The 25840-nt window shown below is 37.7% G+C and overlaps 1 protein-coding gene across 13 annotated transcripts in view; it reads left to right on the top strand.

The window, feature by feature from the left end:
• MBOAT2 (membrane bound O-acyltransferase domain containing 2) overlaps positions 1–25840 on the top strand; it is a 167386-nt gene that overhangs the window by 34518 nt on the left and 107028 nt on the right. For 9 of the 13 annotated variants that reach the window (XR_002823545.1, XR_002823548.1, XR_002823544.1 and 6 more), the window contains exon 2: positions 22133–22278. Coding sequence is in view for 6 of the 13 variants with exons in the window: in XM_023728276.1 (XP_023584044.1) it covers positions 22133–22278 (146 nt within the window). In the remaining 7 variants the exon portion in view is untranslated. Of the gene's footprint in view, positions 1–3119; positions 4587–9078; positions 11185–16973; positions 17729–22132; positions 22279–25840 lie in introns of those variants that run through there. The other 4 variants (XM_023728278.1, XM_023728281.1, XM_023728279.1 and 1 more) reach the window with 4 other exon arrangements.

Consider the following 25840-nt stretch of genomic DNA (forward strand, 5'->3'; position numbering starts at 1 on the left):
GTTATTCTCACTTAAGATGAAGGCTTACAGGACAAAATAGTCTCCCATTTGACAGTTACTACAAATGTTGCCCTATGACAATGGTTAACAATCTCACATGTTATCTGTCTTTTTGATTATAGCCATCCTGATGGGTGTGAAGTAGCTTAATCCATAATATTTTACAAAATTCTGATTTTTAAATAATTACCAGTTTGCTGATCTTTTTTGCCTTATACTGAAGCTCTCCAAGTAGGATCTGAATCTGCTCCCCCTCAAACCAGCTGGCCGGGTAGGCAGACCATGTAGGTGAAAGGATGAGAAGTGTATATGATGTTTGTTTTTCTTTTTCTCTGTAAAGTTCACAGTCCACAAATCTTGGTGGGAGTTATGCCTATTTTTATATTAAGAAACTATGGCATAAAGGGGTTGTAAATGCCAGAGATGACGTGGTCAAGGCCAGAGCAAGGTTTGTGTTTATGGTTCATTAGGTAGTAGTGAGCGCTTACTTTAGACCAGCAGTTGTCAGCTTGCTGTGGCATGATAGATGACATTCATATGAGACACATTCCCATTTGTGTACACCGCGTTATATGTACTTCCCAGCAAACTAGTTGCATTGCTGCTGTTTTTTTCTCTTACACAGAAATGTGAGTGAGAGAGTAATAATTTTGGGGATAACCTTTATTAAATTGTTCACAAATTTGGCAAGTGTAATTTTCAGTAGTAACAAATTACCTGTGGCATACCTCAAAACAACTACTTTTCTGTGGTTCATAATTGACTTTCTTTTATGGAAGAAAATAGGGCTATTTAGTATTCACCTCGGAGTTGGTGTAAATATTGATAATCTGGCAGTCTGTAGTCTGGGACATCCACATGGTCTTCCATCTGTGGCTTTCTCCCTAGCCCTAGAGCAGAAACTATTGTTAGAGAGTCAGTGTATCACAACTCTGTGTTGAGTTTTCTGAGGTTGTCTTGCATCCTCAGCTGACTTTATATGAGAGAATCTATGTTGGTCAGACTCTCTGGTAGATGATTTATGTTGATCTCTTGTGACTGATTTGTCACATGGCACTGTATAGTTTGGAAGCCAGATACTTGTGATTTACATCAAATAATTACTTTTTAGCTCGTACTTAAGATTGTAATGACATCAAGCAATAGCAAGAGATGTTGTTGTTGTTAGGTGCCATCCGGTCAATTCCAACTCATAGCAACCCTGTAGGATAGAGTAGAACTGCCCCACAGGGCTTCAAGGGAGCAACTGGTGGATTTGAACTGCCGACCTTTTGAACTGCCAAACTCTTAACCACTGCACCACGCATTATTGGCAGTACTCACCAAATTTGGATCAATATGGTGATCTGAATAAGGTAAAACAAAATGTGATCTTATAAGTATTTAACAACATATAGTTGTTAAGTGATGACTGTGCCAGGAATAGGTGCTGGGGGAATACAGTAAATAAAATAGATGAAAATCCTTGCCCTCATGAAATGTGCATTCTAGTGATTATTTTGATGATTTTTTATAGAATCATTTATAATTTGTGCTGTCAAAGGGCAAGGTGATCAACTGTGATTTTTTTTTTTGTTAGCAGTGTCTGAAATTTTTAAAAGCTCTAAAAGAAAAGAACTTAAGAAATTAAAAATGCTTAAATTAGCTCATCTGGATGGCATATTAATCCAGATTAATGGCTAAGTACTCAAAAGGCAAGGTGTCAGAGATCCCAAGCTAATCATTAAAAGTTAATACTTTTTATAATAACATGAACTTTATTGAAAAGTTTTGCATTTTTTGCTTGGGAGGCAGAATAATTTCAGTCACCGTATTTGTGGTAGAGTATTGAACTGCAATTTGATGATAATGAGGCAGCACAGGAGTACAGTGAGTTTTTCAGTTCTTCTAAAACGTTTGAAACCTTGTAAAGTCAATAGGCTGGGCAGTGGTGGTTCACTGGTAGAATTCTCGCCTTCCATGTGGGAGAGACCGTTCAGTTCTTGACCAGTGACCCTCATGCGCAGATACTACTCGTCTGTCGTTAGAGACTTGTGTGTTGCTGTGATGCTTGACAGGTTTCAGTGGAGCTTGCAGACTGAGACAGACTAGGGAGAAAGGCCTGGTGATCTGTTTCTGAAAATCAGCCAGTGAAAACTCTATATCTGACAAGTTTCTGATCTCCACCCAGTCATGGGGGTGGCACAGGACCTGAGCATTTCGTTCAGTTGTGCTTCGGGGGCCATGCGTCTGGGCCAACTCGAGGGCAGCTAAAAAAAAAAACAACAGTAACAAAGTTAATAGGATGCTTGAAATTTACTTTTTTCCTTGAGGGCGGGCTCTTTTTTACCCAGTAACACTAGACCCTGGAGACGAAGGCTTTCAAGTTAAACTAGGAAGGATCACGATTTTTATCTGCACTAATGCTCCTGATAGTGATGAGCATAAGTAAATGAAAGAGAGTAAATGAATGAATGAATAACATTTTATTAGCAGATAAATAAATTTATAATATAATTTTAGATTGTGATGATAACTGTAAAGTCAGCAAAATTTTTGATAAAAAGTGATCGAGGATGCTACTGTAGATTGCTAGGTCTGGGAAGCTTCTAAAGATGTGATGTTTAAGAAGTGAATGGTGAGATAACTGAATATTGTGCCATTCCAGGTGTTAGTGCAGAGGGGAGGTATTAGCCTTTATGTGGAAATGAATTTGGTGTGTAAGATCAGTGTGGCTGAAATGTAGTCAGCGAGAGAAATAGTGGTAGACGATGAAGTGGGAGGGGGGCCTGGTTCTTTTAGGACAGAAAAAGGGCTTGATGGCAGCTAACAACAGAAGTTAAGATTCTATTTTAATTTTTTTAATGATGGGCAGTCTACTAAAGTATTTTAGAGCTGGGGAATTGATATGGTGAGGTGACTCTGGCTACTGTATGGTAACTGAATTGTAGGGAGGAAATGGGGAGACTTCTTAGGAGTGGTGGTCTAGGCAAGGAGCCCTGGTGGCACAGTGGTTAAGAGCTTGGCTGGTAACCGAAGTTTGGTGGTTCAAACCTACCAGCCGCTCTGTGAGAGAAAGATGTGGCAGTCTGCTTCCATAAGGATTTACGGCCTCAGAAATCCGATGGGGCAGTTCTGCTCTGTCCTACAGGGTTGTTATGAGTCAGAATTGACTCTACAGCAGCGGGTTTGGTTTTTTATTTGGTGTGTCTAGGCAAGAAATGATGGCAGCAGTGGAGATGAAGAATAGGGGATAAATTTGAGATATAATTTGGAGATGGAGCTAAAAAGACTTAGATATGGATTAGATGTGGAAAATAACGAAAAGGATAGTCAAGGTTGATGGCTAGGTATATCGTGCGCCCATTTACTGAGATGGGTAGATTTAGGAGAGAAGTCGGCAGGGGGAAGATCAAGAGTTCTTTTTTGGCTACATTAAGTTTTGGATGCTTTTAGGTATTCAAGTGAGGAGGTTAACTGACAGTTGAATATGTGAGTCTGAAGCTCAGTGGAGAGATCAAGTCTAAAATTACAAATCTAGGTGTCAGAAACGTACAGATGATTTTCAGAGCCATACGACTGGATGAGGTGAGGATGGGATCTTCAATTTATTGAGTTTAATTGAGGAATTTGGATTAGATGGTCTTTAAGGGCTCTTCTCTTCCAAAAATCAGACACTTATTGAATCTCTGTGAGAAGTTTAATGTGATAGATTTTCACTAAAATGCCTTTGGCTTTTGAAACCTTGAAAGTGATGGATGGGGATGAAATGCAGGCATTTAAGTATTCCATGTTGGTATTCATTCCAGTATTGCTTGTTCACAAAGCATGATGTGTAATTGAAATAAAATATCCATCCAAAAGTGAAAATAATCACATTGTAAAGTTTTCAGCTGAACCCGAGTGACGGTCAGTGTGAATTCATTTTCATTTAAGTTTTTTTTAACGGCTATATTGAAATTTAATTGATGCACAATAAACTGTACCAGTTTAAAGTATAAAATTTGATGAGTTTTGACATATGTATCCACCCATAAAACTATTACCACAATAAAAATAATGAACATACCCATCACTCGCCAAAATTTCCTCCTGCCTCTCCCTGGTTCCTCCAGCCTCCATCCCTAGGCAACCACTGATCTGCTTTTTGTCACTATAGATTCGTTTGCATTTTCTACAAATTTATATAAATAGAATCATACAGTAGATAATCTTCTTTTTTCTGGCTTCTTCATTCAGGATATTTATTTTGAAATCCATCCATGTTGTGTGTGTCAGTAGTTAATTCCCTTTTATTGCTAGGTAGTATCCCATTGTATGGATATACCAGGATTTGTTTATCCGGTAAATGTGAATTTATTGTTTTTAGGTGCTGTTGAGATTTTCAACTCATAGTGATCCCATGTGACAGAGTAGAACTGCACTATGGGGTTTTCTAGGCTGTAATCTTTATTACAGTTTTTTCTCCCGAGGAGCGGCTGAATGGGTTTGAACCACCAAATTTTCGGTTAGCAGCTGAGTGCTTAACTGTTGTGCCACCAGGGCTCCTTTCAACAGATCTTCTAATTTGCTAATACTGTTTGTAACCATCTAAGAGACAAACATTGGTAAGTATATAATCCAAACTCTCTTAATAAAAGGTGCAGTAATTCCTTGTTCTTGTATTCATCCCCTCTTTATTATTCTGTTCAGGGTCCCTGGGTGGCACAAGAGGTTTGCTAACCTAAAGCAGTTTTAATCTGTAACACATGGAGTTGCCAAGAGTCGGAATCAACTGATGGCAAAGGGTTGGTTTTTGGTTTTATTCTGCTCAGGGATGAGCTCTTTGGTTATTCATTTGTCAGAGCAAGTTTGACAAGTGTTCTGTGGATAGGAAGCGGACCCATACTTTCTGTGTATCTGTGTTCCATGTAATTTTTTTTTGGTGGTGGGGGGGGTTGGGGATCGTGTTGAGTTTTGTTTTTTTTTTTTTTTTTGATCTGGATTATACTTATTGAGTAGATCGGCTTTACTTGAGCTTCATAGTTTAGCAGCTGGAGATGGAATTAATCTAGCACCTTTTGATTTCATAGGAAAATATAAATAATTTCTCAGTTAGTTCATAGGAATTTTAAGTAGTTTTTAAAAACTGTGATCACAATGAGATAAACTTTCATTAACTTGGTACATAGAAGAAACCTACTTTTAAGCTCTGTATTCTCTTGATTAAATCATTTGCTTTTCTGCTTTTGTTTCTGTGCCTGTTGGAAATAACATACGGCTTTTTGGTTTCTGTGGATGATCTGAGAATATATTTAGGGCTTTGTCAATTAATAAACCCCTGGGAGTCTGGCTTTCCTGTGGAGTAGGAGGCTGTGGGGCGTCTGGTCTCTAGGCTTGCAGTTGTTCGTGCTGTTGTCTGGGAAGGAAGAGGGGGGAATATCGCAGTCTGTCTTGGTAGAGCAGGGTTCTTTGCTTGCTAAACCCAGAAGGTTCTGTCTTTAGCTGGCTAAACCCAGCTGTATTTTATTTATATGGGATTACAGTTGGTAGTTGCTGTATAAATGAGGAGGTAGGAAATAGTCCTGAGAGGCATGTCAGATAAGTCCCTCTGCTTTCTGTCCTCTATCATACTACTTAGCAGTCTTCATTATTATTATTCATTTAATTGTCTGTTGTCTTACTGGCCTGTAAGTTTTCTGAGTTCAGGAACCATGTCTATGTTGTTCACCCACTGTAAATTCAATAAGTATTTACTGAACGTTGAATAGAATCTTCATGATTTTTACATTAATTTCTTTACCTCTGGTTATGAAGTTTTTAATTGTAGCAGTTAATATTAAGAGCTTTAAGCCCTTAAGAAAGGTGAAAGGTAAATATGAACTGTTATACTCTTAGTAGTCTGCTCTTCTTGATTTTAAGCAAACTCTTGTGGCATGAATTTTTTTTTTCCACTTTTTCTTTCAGTGATTTAAAAACGCAGACAGAGCCAGGCACTCCATACAGGGATGGGTAGAATCACAGATGACTGAATTGTGGGCCCAAGCTTTGAGAAGCACACAGTCTAAAGGGAAAGTTAGACTAGTAAGTTAATCAGTGACAATTCAGTATAGTAAGCAGTTCAGCGTAATAAGCACTGTGTAGAAATTATTTTAAAAGTATGGAAGCCCAAAGTATAAGTAAAGGCTACTCAGTTTCTAGCTTGAGGAATGAGCAGAAGTGATACCATTAATTAAGAAATGGGACATAGGAGGAAAGGCATATTTAATGGGATGATGAGATGGGTGAGGGTGCAGTAAAGAAATCAGTTTTGGCTGTATTCAGTTTGCATTTTGTGTAGAATTTTATTCTTATTCAGTAAACGTTAAATTTTTGTGGTGGTTTATGAAAAGCACTCCTAAATTTGTAGGTTTAAATCCATTTTCACTGTTTACGGGGAGGTTGTTAGTTGCTGTGGAGTCTACTACATCTCATGGTGACCCCATCCATGTACAGCAGAAGGAAACATTGCCAGGTTCTGCACCATCTTCGTGATCTTTGATACGCTTGAGTCCATTGTTGTGGCCGCTGTTTATTTTGAGCGCCTTCTAACCTAGGGGGCTCATCTTTCAGGACTATGTTGGACAATATTCTCATGGCAGTAGTGGTTCTTAAATTGAATGTGTTTTGTATAACCCTACCAAAGTTGACTCTACCAGTAGTGGAGTTTATTACCTCATGCTTGAAAAAGTTATTTTTTCTATAGCAGTGGCCTAATAATGTTTAAAAATGCTATATCCTTTAAGACGTGGTTACTGTTGCATAAAATTCAGTGGAATGAAACTAGCAATGCAGATTCAATGTAGAGAGATGAGATAAATACTATCTTAAATTTTGGGCAGTCAATTTTTGTTTGAAAATTTGAAAACAAGCATGTGTCACATTTTAAAAAAAGGTTTATTTTGGGGTAGATAATAAATGCCCTTGATGCAAAATAAAAAGATCAACAGGGCTATACAATGAAAAATGTCTCCCTTCTATCCTTATTATCTATCCTGAGGGGCAGCCATTGCTAACCACTTACATGGGTATCCTTCCAGAGAAATTCCAAAGGGGATGCTTATTCATAGAAATCCAGAGGAGTACCTGGGTGGTGCAAACACTTGACACACTAGACAGCTAACCAAAAGGTTGGAGGCTTGAGTCCATCATGCAGAGGCACTTCAGAAGACCTGATGATCTGCTTCTGAAAAATCAGCCATTGAAAAAACCTATGGAGCAGAGTTCTGCTCTGACACTCATGGGGTCACCATGAGTCAGAATCAACTTGAGAGCAACTGGTAGAATTCCAGAGATAGCGTGTTTCCAGGATTGGTTAGTTTAGTAACTCAGCAGTGTCACCAAGGCCTAGGTTCTTTAATCTTTCTGTTCTGCTTTCCTTATTATTCCTCTTAGGCTGCTCCCCATGTGATTCCTAAGTGGCTTTCCTATTTAGTGTGTCATGTAAACTGCCAAGTCCATTGGTAAAAACTGAATATCCTTCTTGTGTCCATTTTTACAGATGAGGAAGACTTTCCCAGTAGTCTTTAGCCTCATTTCTCATTGGTCAGAATTGTGGCACAGGTGCCTTTCCTGAATTAGTTGCTGGCAATGATTGGCTGAAGGAGCCCTGGTAGCACAGTGGTTAAGTGCTTGGCTGCTAACCGAAAGGTTGGTGGTTCGAGTTTACCAGCTGCTTCATGGGAGAAAAGGCTGGGCCAACTGCTCCTGTAACGATTACAGCCCATGAAACTCTATGGGGGCAATTCTGCTTTGTCCTGTAGGGTCACTATGAGTTGAAATTGACTCGAGGGTATACAAGAACAACAACGATTGGCTGAGACCAATCACTGTTCACCTTGTGGGACTAGGTACTAGCTTTTCTTTAGCAAATAGCTGCCTGGTAACAACAAAATCAGGGTTTTCTTAGCAAGGAAAAAGGTTCTGTTCCTTCAGGATATCTAGAAGCTTATTTCGTGTTAGCACTTAAAGGTTTGCCTCATTCTTTTTGGTGGCTATTTAGCATTCCATTGACTTAATGTACCATACTTTAACTAATCCCCTGGGTTTTCCAGTTTTTCCTATTATAGCAATGCTGCAGTACGTATATGTAAAAGCAATACATTATTGCCCACGTTTCCAAATTGCTTTCTATTAGCATTGTATCAGTATACATTTCCACCAGCAGTGTTTTAAGAGTTTCTGCTTCCCTACACGCTTAACAATACAGTATTATTGAAGTTTTTTATTTTATCAGTCTGATAGGTGAAAAATGTTATTTTATCCTAGTTTTAATTCCCGTTTTTCTCATTAGAAAGGTTGAGCATCTTTTCATATGAACAAGTCATTTGTATTTCTGTTTCTGAGAACTGACCATACCTATACTTTGCCCATTTTTTTATTAGGTAGTCTTTGTATTATTGATCTGTAGAATTTTAGATGTATTAAGGAAATTGGCTCTTGGTGATATGACTTACAAATATTCCTTTTTAAGTTTGTTGTTTGTCTTTTGACTTTGCTTACGATATTTTGCCACAAGTGAATTTTTATGTTACCTAATGGAATTGTATTTAAATTTTTTTATTGCTTCTCAATTTTATGTTATACTTAAAAATGTCTTACTGAGTCATATTATAAAAATATTCTATTTTTTACTGTGACTGAGCAGAAAATATTTTATTAGTTTTATGTTTAAGTCTTAGATATACTTTGGTGTAAGGTTTGAGGTAGTGATCCAACTTAATTTTTTTTCCCATATGGTGTTGTTGGTGTCCCAACAGTGTATATTGAATAATTTATCAGTGCTTCGCCATTTTCAAATATCGTTGCTTCTTGTTGTTAGTTGCCATTGAGGCAGTTCCGACTCACGGCAACCCTGTGTACAGAAGAGCGAAAATGCTGCCTGATCCTGTGCCATCCTTATAACCTTTGCTATGTTTGAGCCCATTGTTGCGGTCGCTGTGTCGGCCCATCTCATTGAGGGTCTTCCTTTTTTTTGCTGACCCTTTGCTTCATCAAGCATGATGTCCTTCCAGGGACTGGTTCCTCCTCATCATATGTCCAAAGTACATGAGATGAAGTCTTGCCATCCTTGCTTTTAAGGTGCATTCTGGCTGTACTTTTTCCAAGACAGATTTGTGTATTCTTCTGGCAGTCCATGGTATATTACTAACACACTCTAAATTCCCGCTATGTGTTTGAATCTATCTCTGGACTTTTCATTCTTTTCATTGATCTGCCTGCTCATCATTAGCCTGTCTATTCATCATTCTAGCTTTTTAAAAAAATGTGCTTTAGTCTCTGAAAGGGGAAGTTCACCCTCATTGTAAATTTCCTGGTTTATATTTCTGTATTAATTTTAAAATTAACTTTTCCTTTTTTAAAAAAGCCTCTTCTTATTGGATTGGAGTTAGATTTAATGATTTATATAGGGATTAACATCTTTATGATATTGAGTCGTCCTGTTCAAGAATGGCATGTCTTTCCATTTGTACAGGTGTTTTTGATCTTTTCCCATAGCTTTTTTAAGCTTTGTTTCATACAGTGATTGTATATTTTTTCTTAAGATTGAGGAAGAGTCTGGAAACCATGTTTTCTAAGTAGCGTTTGATGAATTAGAGTGGCTTTCTCTGGAAAAAGTGGACTCAGAGAGGATTGTGCAATCTTCATATTTTTGAGGGGTTGTCCTTGTGGAAAAATGATTAGGCTTATTTTATGACTTTTCAGAAGACAAAAATAGGACCAGTTTCTTTTAAAAAATCCAGCAAAAAATTTGAGTATCTGATGTATACCAAATTCTCTGTTTTGCATGAAACATATAGACAGGAGTAAGTACAGTGACTGCTCTCAAGGAACTCATAGTCAAAACAAAAGTATCCTGATTTTTAAAGTAGTATACTAAATGCCATGAAGGAAATGTGTGTGGGTGCTGTTGGACCACAGAAGAGCGCTTGACGTGGCCTGGGTGGGAGTAGGCACCAGATGAATGGCAAGGAGGACTTCTCAGAGGAAGTGACACTGAAACATTATGTCTCAGGCTACTCAGAGTTTCTAGCTTGAGGAATGAGCAGAAGTGATACCATTCATTAAGAAATGGAACATAGAAGGAAAGGCATATTTAATGGGATGATGAGTTGGGTGAGGGTGCAGTAAAGAAATCAGTTTTGGCTGCATTCAGTTTGCATTTTGTATAGAATTTTATTCTGATTCAGTAAACGTTAAATTTTTGTGGTGGTTTATGAAAAGCGCTTTCCTAAATTTGTAGGTTTAAATCCATTTTCACTGTTTACGGGGAGGTTGTTAGTTGCTGTGGAGTCTGCTCCATCTCATGGTGACCCCATCCATGTACAGCAGAAGGAAACATTGGAGCGTTATGTTTTCCTAATGGATAACAATGTTGGTCACTTAGAGAGTGTCGAGGAAAATGAAGACTGAAAATCTCCATTGACTATGATGCCATTGCCTTTGGCAAGAGCGATTTTAGTGGAGCAGTCAGGATGAAAACCAGTGTTCGGTGACCTGGAGTGTGTATAACCCAAAACCACACGTGTTGCCATAAAGTCAATAGGTCAGGCTTTTAAGATTCCCAAGGCTGTAAATTTTTACCAAAGCAGACTGCCACATCTTTCTCCCGCAGAGAGGCTGGTGGGTTCGAACTGCCAACCTTATTTGGTTGGCAGCTGAGAGCTTAACCACTGTGCCACCTGGGCTCCCATGGAGTGTGTATAGGAGATGACAAAGTTTCTGATCCTTAAACCCAAAACCCATTGTCGTCAAGTTGATTCTGACTCTCAGCGACCTTGTAGGACGAGTAGAACGGCCCTTTAGGGTTTCCAAGGAGTGGCTGGTAGATTTGAACTGCTGAGCTCTTTTGGTTAGCAGCCGAGCTCTTAACCACTGCGCCACCAGGGCTCTGTCTGGTCCTTAATAGGTACTTAATTCATATTTGTGGGATCAATGAGAAAGTGAAGGTAGTAATCAGAGTCCTTATTTTTTTAGAAGCTTGCCTGTAAGGAGGAGAAAGCATGGCTAGGTAATGGGAGAAGTAGAATTATACCAGACTATTTTTAAAGATTTTTTTTTTTTTAATAGATTGTAGAGACACAAGTCTGTTGATATGTTAAAGGGATGCACCTAATGGAGAGAAGACGTTGAAGATTCAGAAGAGAGTATAAATAGGTCTTTGATAGAGCCATGGTCCCCGAGGAGGTGAGAGAGGATGGGATTCAGAGCCCAGGTGGTGGGATACAATTGATGGAAGTTACAAGCAGGCAGAGTTTACCTCCCTGTCAGGAAGAACTTTTTAAAAATGAGTGGTTTCCAACAATGGAACAGATTGGGTTATGAAGTGGTGAGCTTCCTGTCTCTGGAAATCAGAAGATGGGTGGTCATCTCTAGGCAGTTTCTAAGGGAAATGCTGTATTGGCTGGAGGCTGGATTGGATGATCTTTTAGGGCACTTTAGTTTCAAGATTTTATGGGTTTAAACATTCACAATAAACTTAAGGTATAAACACATATGCATAACATCATTTAATACCAACTGATTATCAATTTCATGCCTTGTCTTCATAATTGAATTACATATGCAAAACAGCATTTTGAATTTATTTATTGGAGCAGACTCATGATGGCTTAAACATACAGCTATAGTTCTTACGTTTTACTTTTTTAAGTGTGAAATATAACACATTTAAGTATGTGATACATATGTAAAATGTAGTAGAGACTGCTAGGTAGTCACCAGGAGTTTGTTTCTTTTTTATCCTGGGCACACAGCTTGACCACATTTCCCAGCTTCCATTGCAGTTTGGTGGTGCTATATTACTAGCTCTTCCTGTGGAATATAAGTGAAAATGATATGTGTCCCATTTCAGACTAAGGCTCTTTAGAAACAAGTATGTCTTTTCCATATTCTCATGATTCCCTTCTGATGGCTGGATGTGATGAGGTTCTGGATGATGAAGCCACAAAATGGAGGGAGGCCCCTAAGTCACCCCACAAAGGAAGGCTACCCACTGACCAGGACTATCTGCTTTGCACTAATGAACCTAAATTTTGTTTAAGCCATTACATATTTTTTGTCTCTTTATTACGTCACCTAGTATTACCCTAATTAATATATAAAATATAACAAGAATTTATAAAGTCAACACCTGAGAAACCACCCTGGACAAGAAATAGAACGTTACCATCCCACAAAAACCTCCTGAATGTTTTTCTCTGATCGTAACCTGTCTCCTCCTTCCATAAATAATCACTTTAGTGACTCTAATGATAATCATTTCATGCTCTTCTTTATAGTTTTACCACTCACATATGCATCCCAGACAATGTGGTTTATTGCTTGTTATTTGAACTTTATATGCATAGATTCATGCTGTATATAATGTATGTATTCTTCTGAATGGATTCAAGAGATGTAGGACTTCTTTTGCACAACATTATGTCTTGAGTTCAATCCATATTGCAAGAAACTATAGTTTTTTTCATTTTCATTGTTGTGTAGTTTCTGTTATATGAATAAACCACAATGTATATATATATATAGCCATTTTTACTCTTAAGGGACATGCAAGCTACCACAGTATGACAAACTGACAGACAGGTGGTGAACCTTGCCTTTGGGCTCTACTTTACTTTAAGGTTTGTTTGTGGTAGATCAGTTTGGTTGATGAGGACACTTGTTTTCCAAACATAACTGCACATGAGTTTTGCCCGGGGAATTTAAAAAAAAAAAAAAAAGGTTCAAAGTCCTATTTCAGACTTGGGAATAAAATATTCTGGGGCATGTATCCAAGAATTTGTTTTTACCCAGCTGTCCAAGTGGTTATTACGTAGCTAGATTTATCCAGGTAGATTAGAGCACAGTGCCCATGAAGCTAAAGGTTGTTATTTCTGTGGGGCCTTGAGAGCCCCTTTATCCTTGGTCATATGCTGTATGACCCCCTCGCCACACCTTCCCACCAATGAAGGGGCTCACAAATACTTGTTGTTCACCTGAGGAGGGAATGGCTAAGAATGTAAATATCTTATCCACAATTTACTTTTACTATTAGAAAAGTAACATTAGAACATATTTTGTATTCCGTTAGTAGAGAAATGGAGGTAGCGATTGATTTTTTAACTACTTTTGTTGATTTATTGAGGTTTGTAATCAACTTGAGCTGTCTTAGAATTCAAGCTCTTTTACTTTAAGTTTATTAGAATTCAATTATTGACTTATACAATGCTTAAATATGATAGAGAAAGTAATTAAGACACTATTGTATGGCATGTGTAGCAGTTATCTGTTTTATAAGAGGGTGGAAAAAAATATAAACTTTTAAAGTAAAGTATATCAGATGTACCAGCACAGTCAATAGCAATATATTGTGAGCCACAAATGCTAACCACATATATAAGTTTGAATTTTCTAGTAGCCACATTAAAAAAGTAAAAAGAACAGATAAAATTAATGTTTATATTTTATTTAGCCAGTATATTCAAAATATTCTCATTTTAATATATAATCAGTATAAAATTATTGAGATATTTTGCATGCTTTTTTGTACTGTCTGTTTAAAATCTGGTGTGTATTTTACACTTACAACACATCTCAGTTTGTAGTAGCTACATGTAAGTGCTCATAACCACATCTGACTAGTGGCTGTCACATTGGACCGTGCAGATATGTACAGAAAATTGCTCATATGATAAGCTTATGGCTTGATATACTTTTTGAATACCCCAGAAATCACTCTCTTTTGTTCCAATAAGAGGGAGAAAATTTAAAACATAAGAAGGTAGAGGAAATACAGTTTGTTTTAAAGACAGGATGTAAATTTGTGAATAACATTTTTACATTTTGTTAGCCATGTTTTCAGTCTAGGCATCCTTAGTTAAAACGAGAAAATAGTAAGATCAGATTCAATTTTGGAACTAAAAGGAAAAGCATAAGACAGAGAGCCAAGAGGTTTAGGTCGTAAATCTGCCATGCTAGCTCTTTCCTTTAAAATGGAGATAATAACATTTATTTCATATGAGTATTGTGAGGATAACTTAGGTTTTATGAAATCTAATAAAATTTATTACACAGAATTGGAAAATGTTAGCACTGGGAGCTCTAAGATACTTGGTTTATGTAGGCAATAAAAAACCAAACAACAAACACACTGCCATCGAGTTGATTCTGACTGATAGCAACCCTGTAGGACAGAGTAGAACTGCCCCATAGGGTTTCCAAGGCTGTAAATCTTTACGGAAGCAGACTGCCACATCTTTCTTCTGTGGAGCGGCTGGGGGATTTGAACTGCCAGTTTTTTGGTTAGCAGCCTGAGCTCTTAACCGCTGTGTCACCAGGGCTCCTCATATAGGCAATAGATATAGATAAATGTTTTAATGCTATAAATGGAAAAACCAGAATTCCTGGCTTCTCTCAATAATGTAATCACACTTGAACTATTTTCTGCTTTTTTAAAAAAATTAAATAACCCATGAAGTACGTAAATACGTGTCTGTGTATTTAAGTAATACAGTTGTACGTATAGAGTAAAAAGCAAAAGCGAAAAAAGCACACAAACCGTAAAGGAAACCTCAATTGGCAAAGACACCGTACACAAAGATAAAAGGCAAGCTATAGAGACAGAGAAGCTGTTTGCAAAAGACTAGTTTCAAATATATATATAAGAACTCTTTAAATATTAAATATGAAAAAGACAGCACAATAAAAAATGGGCAGAAATATAAAGAGGAAACGGAATTTCCAATAAACATACAAAAAATGTACAACCTCACTAGTAATCAGGGGACATACAGATTAAAGAACAGTGGAATACTATTTCAACATCCATCAGCTTGGCAAAAACTGCAAATCTGACAGTACCAACTGTTGTGAAGAATATGGAGCAACGGGAACTCACTGCTAGTGGGAGTGTGAATTGGTCAAGCTGCTTAGGAGAGCAGCTTAACAATATATCTAGTCAAGTGGAAGTATATCTAGTCTTAATACAGGTTTTCCAGGTATAGAATAGTATACAGCAGCAGGTAAATCAATGAGGTGGAGCTCCATGTGTCAGCATGGTTAAATGTCAGTAATGTAAAGTTAAGTGAAAAAAAAATTGCAGGAGCTTACATTCAGTCTTATGCCATTTTATAAAGTTTAATATATTCAAAGTAAGACAATATGTAAATTACACAGTTGGTAAAAGTACAAAAATATGCACGAGAAAGCTTCAGACCAACTTAAAGCTAGTGATTACTCTTGGGGAGAAGGGATGGAATAGAATCAGAAAGGGGTTTCAGTTGTACACATAATATTGGAAATATTTGGATATTTCAAGCCTCGCCTCCTCCTCTCTTACCCCCTTCCTAGAGGGGACCACATGTAACAACTTGGTGTCTAGTTTTTCTGTGCATGAGCACATGGAAGCAGCGTAGCAAGTGGTTAACAGCATGGGCTCTGGAGCAAGGATGTCTGGGTTTTGAATCTTGCCTGGTTCCACAAGGTGGTTTTGAGAATTAAATGAAATCATCCTTGCACATAGCACTGCACTTGGCACACACTTAGTGTTTGTTGAGCACTTACTATTAGTGAAATATAGTATATATAAATAGAATATATTGAGACTGTATTAATGTCTAGCACATAGTAGGCTCATAGTAAGTGCATAATAAATGTATGTAGAATGAATGAATGTATACATAAATGGCTTGACGTTTTCTTCTGCAGTTTGCACTTTTCATTTAAAAGTATATCTTGGTGTCCTTTCGTGTCAGAACATACAGATCTACCCAATTATTTTACTACTTCTTTTAAATCTAATTTTTAGTTTTTTTCTGTGAATTGTTCATTTATTTTCCCATTTTTGAGTTGTCTTTTCCTATTGATCTTTAGTTCTTTCTACATTTTGAATACCAATCCTTTATGATGTATCATATGTATGTATTCTTTTCAGACTGTTGCTTATCTTTTAAGTTTGCTTATAGCGTTCTTCAGTTTTGTAGAAGTTTTTAATTTCATATAGTAAATCTGTTTATTATATAAAATCAGTGTTATTAAATTATTTGTTACATAAAGTAAGATTATATAATCTCTTTATATTCTTGTCTCAGACATAAAAGTTTAGTTATATCAGCTCAGAAAAGGCTAGGTTTTGCTGTGGTAACAAACCATCCTCAAATCATCTGCCCAGAAGGAGAGGAGAGCCAGATGTAGGTATATAGCACTAATTAGTGTATAGCACTAATGGCCACCACAGTTGTGTATAGACTGTTAACTCATTTGGAATTTGTTTTTAAATGTAAGAGGTAGTATGTGTAATGGTTAGGGATTCAGGCTCTGGATCCAGGCTGATTTGTAACTTAGTTATAGTACTTAAACTGTTTCTGTCTAGGTTTCTTCATCTGTAAGATGGAGATAATAGTATTTACCTCACAGAGTTGTTGTGAGGATTAAATGAGATTATAATTGTAAAGCGCTTGTAACAGTTGTGTCAGTATGGATTCTCTGAGGAGCCAAGGAACAATTAGATGAGCAGGAGATTTACTGCGGAAAACACCTGTGAAGGCAAAATGAGAGGGAGCTGGAGGAAGGTAGGAGAGCTGTCACTCCGAGCCTAATCCTTGTGGAGGAGAGAGGGAAGGAAAAGAGGTTGGGTAGAAGAGTCTTAGACTGTGGTAAAGGCGATGGAGAGTCCTTAAGCCAAAGTTACCTGTCAGAGAAGTGTGTGTCTCCTAGAAATGGGCCTGTTTAGTTTCCCTGCCACACTCATTTGCTGGGAGCAGCCTGTGGGAGGTGTGGCCTTGGCATGTACCTGGTGGTGGGTTTCAAGAGTGCAGCAAGCCGGGCGGTAGGTCACTTGTGCTCCCTGCAGTTGGAGATCTGAGAGGCATATTCTCATAGCTGATGCTTGGCACGTAATAAATATGCAGTAAATATTAGCAACCTAGTTTATGAAGCTGGGGTATAATTCCTCCCCCCCGCCCCCAGAATAAAAGCCAGTTGTCCCAGTTAATTATACAGCTTTTTTTCTACTGATGGGAAATGCTTCTTTCCTGTAAGTGAGGTACACACCATTTACTTAATGGTCCCGTATTGGTGAACACTGTTCATATTTGTTTCAAACAATGCTACGGTGAGCCCTCTTGGATGCATAACCTTCTTGTGCATTTGTTCAACTTTATCTGGGATAGATTTGTAGATGCTGGATTTCTTGGTAAAGGATGTTACACTTTTAAGTTTTGAAGGCTATTGTCAAGTTGCCCTTACAGAGCTTAACCAAGTTACAGCCCCACGAGCAGTGTGGAGAGTGCCAGCTTCCTCATTCCTTCAACAACACTGAGAACTGAAAAACAGTGCTTAAGTGTGCGCTTCTTTAATTATGGTTGAGAGAGGATAGTTTTTCAAATTTGTATTGGACATTTACATTTCTTTGTCTGTTGTTCATTCATGCTTTTAGCCCAATTTTCTGTTGGATTGTTTTTTCTTGCAGTTATGTAGGAGTTCTTTGTATATTAAATAAGTGATTCCTTTTCCTGTCATATGTTTTGCAGCTACTTTTCCCCACTTCTTATTTGTAATTTGACTTTTTTTTCTTTTGCATTTTTTTTGCCATATGTAGCTTTTAATTCTTTATATGGTAAAACCTATCAGCTTTTCTTTTATGACCTCTGCTTTTAAAACTTTTTTATGACTTCAGCCTTTTAAACTTCCTAAATACTTTTTACAGATTTATTCGGAGAGTGTTTAAGAATCTCTTTGAATGTCGTTGAGAGTAAGTATTCTTGTTGCTGTCAGTTTGAAGTGGCATAAATTACTGAGCAGTAGCCTTCAAACTGCCCCTAGACACTAACTTAATTGTTAAATTGAGTCAAGTCACTTGGAGGTGAAGAAATCAGTTTTCTTACCACCTCCTGAAAACAAGCCCCCTGAATAGCAGCCTCTCTGGTATATCTAAAACCATCGCTTTGAAAGCATTTTCATGTGCGACTTTTCACAAACGCTTTTTTTGGTATAAAATGAGGTGTGTTATGAGTAAGTCTTAAATTAGCTAAGAATTTTCATTCTTGCTTCTTTCTTCCTCCCTGTGCCCTGCCTTCCCTTCCACTCCCTAATTTAAAAAAAACAAACCAAAGCTGTTGCCTTTGAGTCGATTACAACTCACAGCGACTCTATAGGACAGAGTCGAGCTGCCCAATAGGGTTTCCAAGGAGTGGTTGGTGGATTTCAATTGCCGATCTTTTGGTTAGCGGCTGAGCTCTTAACCACTGTGCCACCAGAGCTCCACTCTCTAATTACTGGGGACAGTTTTAAAATGTTTGTTCTTGTTTTAAGACACACCGTTTCAAATGTTAGGTCATTTGGATAGGTATATTTCCAACAAAACAGTTTTGAAAAAGGAATATGAAATCTTTTTAGTTTAAATTTCTTTCTATTTAGGAGAAACTTGTAGAAAAAATTGATCTATCACAAACCAAAATAAATGTATACTAACTCCACATAGGGTATTTTTTAAATCATGTTTATTAGATCCAGGAAGCAGCTTTTTGTTGATATTTTGTTAAATAGAATGGCAGTATTTGACAGAGAACATCTTTTTAAAAGTCTTGCCTATAGCAATCAAGTTTGACCTTTAGGTATTCTCTGGAAGCAGCGGCTGGCCCAGCAGAGGCAGCTGTGGAACTGCCACAGGCTCAGAAGTCAGTCAGGCTTGGGTTTGAGTCTGGTACAACCTATTATTCTAAGTGACCTTGAACTAGTTACCTAAATTTGTTGAGTAAAATGGGGAAATAGCACCTGTTTGTTCTAAGGACTGAATGAGATAATCAGTGTTAAATAGCCAGCACGAGATAAATATCCCCATAAATTGTTAGTCTTCAGGGCAAAAATGACTGTTTAGACTTTTGGGAGGGATATGCTTATGTGTTCTTTCTTGATATCTCTCCCACTCTAGTATTTATTTGCCTCCTAGCCCCCACCCTACCAACAAAAGAATGACTAATATATGGTTTCAGTTTTTGAGAATTTTACATTTAAGATCTTTAAGAACAGCTATTTGAACGGCTGTGTGTGTGTGTGCTAGTCTTTTCTATGCAAAGAAATAGGTGGTCTGAAGTTCATTTTCTTGATGTCATATAGATTTTTTTCTTGATAAGAATTATGCTGTTCCGTCCTCCTAGAATTCCCGCCATTGTCTGCCCATCCAAATCCTTATCCTTTAATGCCAATTACAAGGCCCAAAAACCAGGTGCTGCCTTTTGGAGGCTTCTCCTCGGTCAGGGGAATCAAGTGCTCCCTCCTCTGGATTTCTCTAGTGCTGTGCCTTAGCGCTTAAAAATTTGTATTCTAGTTCTGTGTCTGTAACTCCCTTCTTTTTTTTTAATATTTTATTGTACTTCAGGTGAAGGCTTACAGAACAAATAGTTTCTCATGAAACAGTAGTACACATGTTGTTTTATGACATTGGTTAACAACCCCACAACATATTAACCCTCTAACTTCTCAGCCTTTTTTTTTTTTTTTTGGTGAAAATACACATAGCCAAAGATACACCATTTCAAAAATTTCTACGTACACAGTTCATTGACATTGACTATGCTCTTCCAATTGTGCTGTTATTCTCACTTAAGATGAAGGCTTACAGAACAAAATAGTTTCTCGTTTAAGTTACTACAAATGTTGCGCAATGACAATGGTTAACAATCTCACAACACATCAACAGTATCCTTACTCAACCTTGGGTTCCCTATCACCAGCTTTCTTGTCCCCTTCTGCCTTCTGGCCCTTGTCACTGGACTCCTGTACCTTGTTAGTCTCATTTGGTTTTACGGGGCTGTCCACTCGCAGGCTGAACAGTGAACCTCGGAGGTAACTCCACCACTGAGCTAAAAGGGTGTCTGGGGGCCATACTCCCAGGGTTTCTCCAGTCTCCTTTAGGCCAGTAAATCTGGTCTTTTTTGTGTGTGTTAGAATTATGCTCTACATCCTTCTCCAGCTCTGTCCAGAACCCTCTGTTGTGATCCTACTCAGAGCAGTCAGTGGTGGTTGCCGGGCACCATCTAGCTGTACTGGACTCAGTCCGGTGGAGGCCTTGGTAGCTGTGGACAATTAGTCCTTCAGACTGATCTTTTCCTTGTATCCTGTTCTCTTCATTCTCCCTTGCTCCTGAAGGGATGAGACCAGTGGAGTATCTTAGATGGCCACTCACAGGCTTTTAAGACCCCAGACACTCCTCACCAAGGTAGAATGTAGAGCATTGTCTTTATAAGCTGTGTCATGCCAATTGAGCTTGATGTTCCGCGAGACCATGGTCTCCACAGCCCTCCACCCAGCAATTCTGTAACTCCCTTCTTTTGTTCTTAAGGAGCAGGACCACATTTCATGCCTCTTTGTATCTCCTGCACAATTATCCTGGCAGTTAGTGGATAAATGTGTGAATTATTCTTAAGCTGTATGATTTTAGAAAGTCACCTAAACACTGAGATGTATTTTCTTCATTAGTAAAATGTGACTTTCCACCTCTGGACATTCTACTTGATCTGTTTCACCACAGTCACCAATAAAGTTCTAGTTGCGCAGTTACGTGGCTTGGTTTTGACTTTATGCTCTGTGGCATTTGACAATGACCACAGCTTCTTGAAACCTTCTGTTGAGTACCCTTCTCCCCTACAAAGTCAGCTAATCCTTCTACTTCTCAGAACACCGCTCCTTCTGCTTGCTTTTATCACTTAACCTTGGACTTAACCATTGGGAGTCTTTAGGATTCTGCCCTATGCTTTGTCCATAGTAGATGTTTTATAAATATTTGTTGAATTAAGAGATATCTGAAAGTTTTTAAACAGTAAGGGGTTATGCAGATGTGAATAGTTATTAATATCAAGAATATTGCTTTTTTCTGGTGTATTTTGCTTGATTTTTTTTTCCTCCTATTTTTGAATACTGTTAGAACCCTTTAGGAGGGAAAAAGTGCTTAGAATCTTTTGGAAAGACATTTTACTTGTATTGAGTCTAACCATTTTAAAGAACAAAGGTCTCTTAGACACTGTACAACAATGTTCAGCTTGTCTTTCTGAAACCTTGTAATGCGAGAAAAAGAACGTAGTTGTCTGTGTCTTTAGGCAGAGATATCTCTATGAATCTGTGGAAACATCTACATGTAGATAGTGTGATTTGTTCATAGTTTAGGTGCTTGAAACAGTGACTAGTTTTTGTTGTGGTGGTAACTTTTTTTTTACAAGTTCATTATGTCAAATGGGATTTTTTTTTTTCTTACAGATTTTAAAACATATTTTTCTTAACATTGTATGAGGGATATATTTCATAAAAGAGAAATGGAGGTTTTTCCCCCAGTCTTTAAATACCATCAGGGGTTCTTATTCTTCTTAGCCTTTTACTTTGTCATTTTGCTAGGGCAGAAGAAATGTTCTAGGAGAAAAAAGAGCAGCAGCAATATCACTATTATATATTTCATTTCTGCAAGTTAAGAGCAGTGTAATTATTAGCAGGTAGTGAGGAAATTTAAAAATTAACATTTTCCTTCCTGGCTTTCTGAAAGTTACTTTCTCTGTTAACTTTCTGCTGTTTGCCTCATAAATCAGTCCTTCATATACCTCAGAGCTAGGATACTTGTTTTCCACTTTTAAACCAGGAGACTCCCTTTCACTTTCACCTCCACCCCCACAAATGGGTACAGAACTCCAAATGGATGAGAATGAATTTGACCAAGATTCTCAGTCCCTGAACTCTCCTACCATCTGGGATCTTGATCCTATTCCAGAGCATTTTTGGAGAAACTCTGAGCTGTTTTTTCCTTCCACTTTCAGAATTGACTAAGTTATGAAACCAATTTTCTCTTTCCCTTAAACCAATAGGGCTACGGTGTGTTTTCTATGTCCTGCAGCGAGTATCCTCGATTCTTCGAGGTGCCCTTCCGTGCCTCTCATCCCACTGTGCCACATGTCCCCTGCCTGGTGTAGCACAAACAGTATGCATTTGACTATCACTTTGAACTTGAGGCTGTCATACCTGGGAAGGCCCCTGATGTTGGTTTTTTGTTTTTGTAAACTGAAAGATCTTGATTTCATGTTACCTTGGGATTTTTGTCCTGAGAATTTAAATGTATCATCATACAAAACATTTAAGTCTGTTGCTAATATGAAATTTTAATTTTTCTTTACAGGTCAACTTTGTAGTGTGCCAACTCTTTGCCTTGCTAGCAGCCATTTGGTTTCGAATTTATCTGCGTTCAAGCAAAACTAGCTCTTTTATAAGACATGTAGTTGCTACCCTTTTGGGCCTTTATCTTGCACTTTTTTGCTTTGGATGGTAAGTAATTATTTTGATCATATATAAATGGATATATTTGCGATTTGAGTGTGTAGAAAGATATACTATGCAGGTTGTTTTTATATTTACTTACAGAGTTTTCTCTCATAGGCTATCTTTTATTTTTATTTTTAATACAAAAAGGTAAAAAGTGGGGCTTTCAGTTTTTACAGACCATGCGCTCTCCAAAGTCTGGTTTTCAGAGGGAACTATTTAATATTTATAATTCATGAAAAAGGACAGATGAAGAAAAAGGATATAAGGATGTTTCATTCTGTCATGACTAGTATTTTTCACCTATTTTGCAATTCTTTTATGCCAAGACAAACCATTAAATATATATATATATATATATATCTCCAAGACAAACCATTAAAAATATATATATGTATATATACTTTTTTTGCTTTGGGCAAGTGGCTTTTAGGAGTCTGGTAAAGATCATTAATAAAGCTCTATTACCATCTTTTAGACTCCATCATTAACGAAAATCATTTGTTCGTTTTTTTGGTGTGGAAGTATTAATAATGGAAAGGTTTTATTTATGACCCTTCAGAGGGAGTGTGTGTGTGTGTGTGTGTGTGTGTGTGTGTGTGCGCACATGTGTGCTTCTTTTAGTCACCTCCCTTTCTCAATTGACAGGGCTACCCTGAAAGCTTTAAGTACAGAAACATCACACTTCCTGTTCATTGTAGGTAACTGCAGTGGTGGCATAATGGTTAAGAGCTACGGCTGCTAACCGAAAGGTTGGCAGTTCAGTCCACCAAGTGCTCCTTGGAAACTCTGTGGGGGCAGTTCTACTGTGTCCTATTGGGTCACTATGAGCTGGAATCGACTCGACAGCAACGTGTTTGGTTTATTTTGGCAGTTCGGTGCAATAGAAGAAATCAGGAGATGAGCATGCCGTCCTGGCGAAGCAGCAAGAGACTCAGTGGAAGGCCTTCTTTGTAATTTCTTCAGAGTTTTCTTTCTTAAGTGAGAGCTTATGCTGCTAGCTCATTTGCCGTATTGTTTACACACTTGCAGATAAGGATTTCTAGGATGTCTTTTCTGTAGACTGTTGTCTGAGACGAGAATTCCCTGAAAGGATAAAAACGCACTCAACGTGATCTGTAGTTTAGTAGTTTCAGTTGTGATGTGTAAAATCTGTGGAACTTTGATAACGCCTCTGTATTTTTTCAGACATGTTGTTTTTGAGTCTTGTGAGGGCTGGGGTATATTGGTATTTCTTAATCTAATTTGTGTTTCTGGCAGTTCAAATGTTTCCTAGAAACTCATGAAAAATCAGTCAGAGATAAGTTATTCAACCTCTACATCTGTGCCATATGACTGACCAGCCCTGGAATGGGCACTTCTAGTGTGGATGTGTGTCTAGTCCTGGTATTTAAATACAATCTCTTTAAAAAATTTATGTGATCTCTCTTTTTTTTTTTTTTTAATTTTTTTAAATTGTACTTTGATGAAGGTTTATAGAACAAATAGTTTTCCGTTAAACACTACACATACCGTTTTATGACATTGGTTACCAACCCCATGACATGTCAGCCCTCTCCCTTCTCAACCTTGGGTTCGCTATTATCAGCTTTCCTGCCCCCTCCTAACTTCTAGTCCTTGTCCTGGGCTGTTGTGCCCCATTAGTCTCATTTTGTTTTATGGGCCTGTCTAATCTTTGGCTGACGGGTGAACCTCAGGAGTGACTTCGTTACTGAGCTAAAAGGGTTTCCAGGGGCCATACTCTCAGGGTTTCTCCACTCTCTGTCAGGCCAATAAGTCTGGTCTTTTTTTTGTGAGTTAGAATTTTGTTCTGCACTTTTGTCCAGCTCTGTCCGAAACCTTCTGTTGTGATCCCTGTCAGAGCAGTCAATGGTGGTAGCCGGGCACCATCTAGTTGTACTAGACTCAGTATGTGGTCTTTTTTACTTCCTTGACAGCATCACATTTACATCATCAAAGTTTTCTTAGGTTTCTCATTGATATCATTTAAACTTCTTGTAAACCATGCTATTGGGTAGTATATGTTTTTAAAGCTTTTTTATTATGGAACTTTTCAAACACAAAAGTACAGAGAATAGCAATTCTTTGTGAACTGGAATGACTAAGGAAGTAGAGTATCCTTTAAATTTTTTTTTTTTTAATTGAGGGAAATTCACATACCATAAAATCAGTCATTTTAAAGTGACGAATTCAGTGGCATTTAGTACATTCACAATATTGTTCAACACCACCTCTAATTGCAAAACATTTTCATCACCCCAAAAGGAAGCCCCCCCTACCCATTCAGCAGTTGCTCTCCGTTCTCCACTGCCCTTAGCCTCTGGCAACTATCAATCTGCATTCTGTTGCTATGATTTATTTATCCTGGATATGTCATATACATGGAATCATATAGTATGTGACTTTTGTGTCTGGCTTCTTTCACTTAGCATGATGTTTTCAAGATTCACCCACATTGTAGCATGTATCAGTATTTCATTCCTTTTTATGATTGAATAATATTCTGTTGTGTGTATATATATATTGTTTATCCATTTATCCATTGATGGACATTTGGGCTGTTTCCACCTTTTGGCTATTGAGAATAGTGCTGCTACAAACACGTGTATACCTATATTTGTTTGGTACCTGTTTTCAATTCTTTGGGGTATATACCTAGGAGTGAAATTGCTGTGTCATAGGTAATCCTTTGTTTAACTTTTTTTTTTTTTTTTGCCATCTTTTTTTTTTTTAATTGTACTTTAGATGAAGGTTTACAGAACAAATAGTTGCTCATTAAACAGTTAGTAAACATATTGTTTTATGACAATGGTTAACAACCCCATGACATGTGAACACTGTCCCTTCTTAATCTTGGGTTCCCTATTACCAGCTTTCCTGTCCCCTCCTAACTTCTAGTCCGTGTCCCTGGACTGTTGTATCCCATTAGTCTCGTTTTGTTTTATGGGCCTGTCTAGTCTTTGGCTGAAGGGTGAACCTCAGGAGTGACTTCATTACTGAGCTAAAAAGGGTGCCCAGAGTTGTTAAACTTTTTGAGAAACTGCCAGACTTTTCCACAGTGGCTGAATTATTTTACATTCCCATCAGCAATATATGAGAATTTCAGTTTTTCCATATCCTCACCAACACTTGCTATTTTCTTTTTTTTTCCCCCCCCTTTTTAAAATTATAGCCATCTTTCTGGGTGTGAACTGCTACCTCATTTGCTTTTGATTTGCATTTCCCTAGTGACTAATGATGTTGAGTACCTTTTCATGTATTGTTGGCCATGTATCTTTTTTGGAGAAATGTCTGTTTAAGTTCTTGGCCCATTTTTTAATTTGATTGTCTGTCTTTTTGTTGTTGAGTTGCAAGTGTTGTTTATATATTCTGGATGCTAGATCCTTGTCAGATAGATGATTTGCAAATACTTTCTCCCATTCTGTAGATTGTCTTCTCACTTTCTTTTTTTTTTTTCCCTGTTCAACAGAGCTTTAATAATTTTTTTTTTTTTTAGTTCCAATTTATCAGGGTTTTTTTTTTTTTTTTTACTTTTTTTTAATTGTGCTTTAGGTGAAAGTTTACAGCT

The sequence above is a fragment of the Trichechus manatus genome, unplaced genomic scaffold (assembly GCF_000243295.1).
Source record: "Trichechus manatus latirostris isolate Lorelei unplaced genomic scaffold, TriManLat1.0 scaffold00023, whole genome shotgun sequence".
Lineage (NCBI taxonomy): Eukaryota > Metazoa > Chordata > Mammalia > Sirenia > Trichechidae > Trichechus > Trichechus manatus.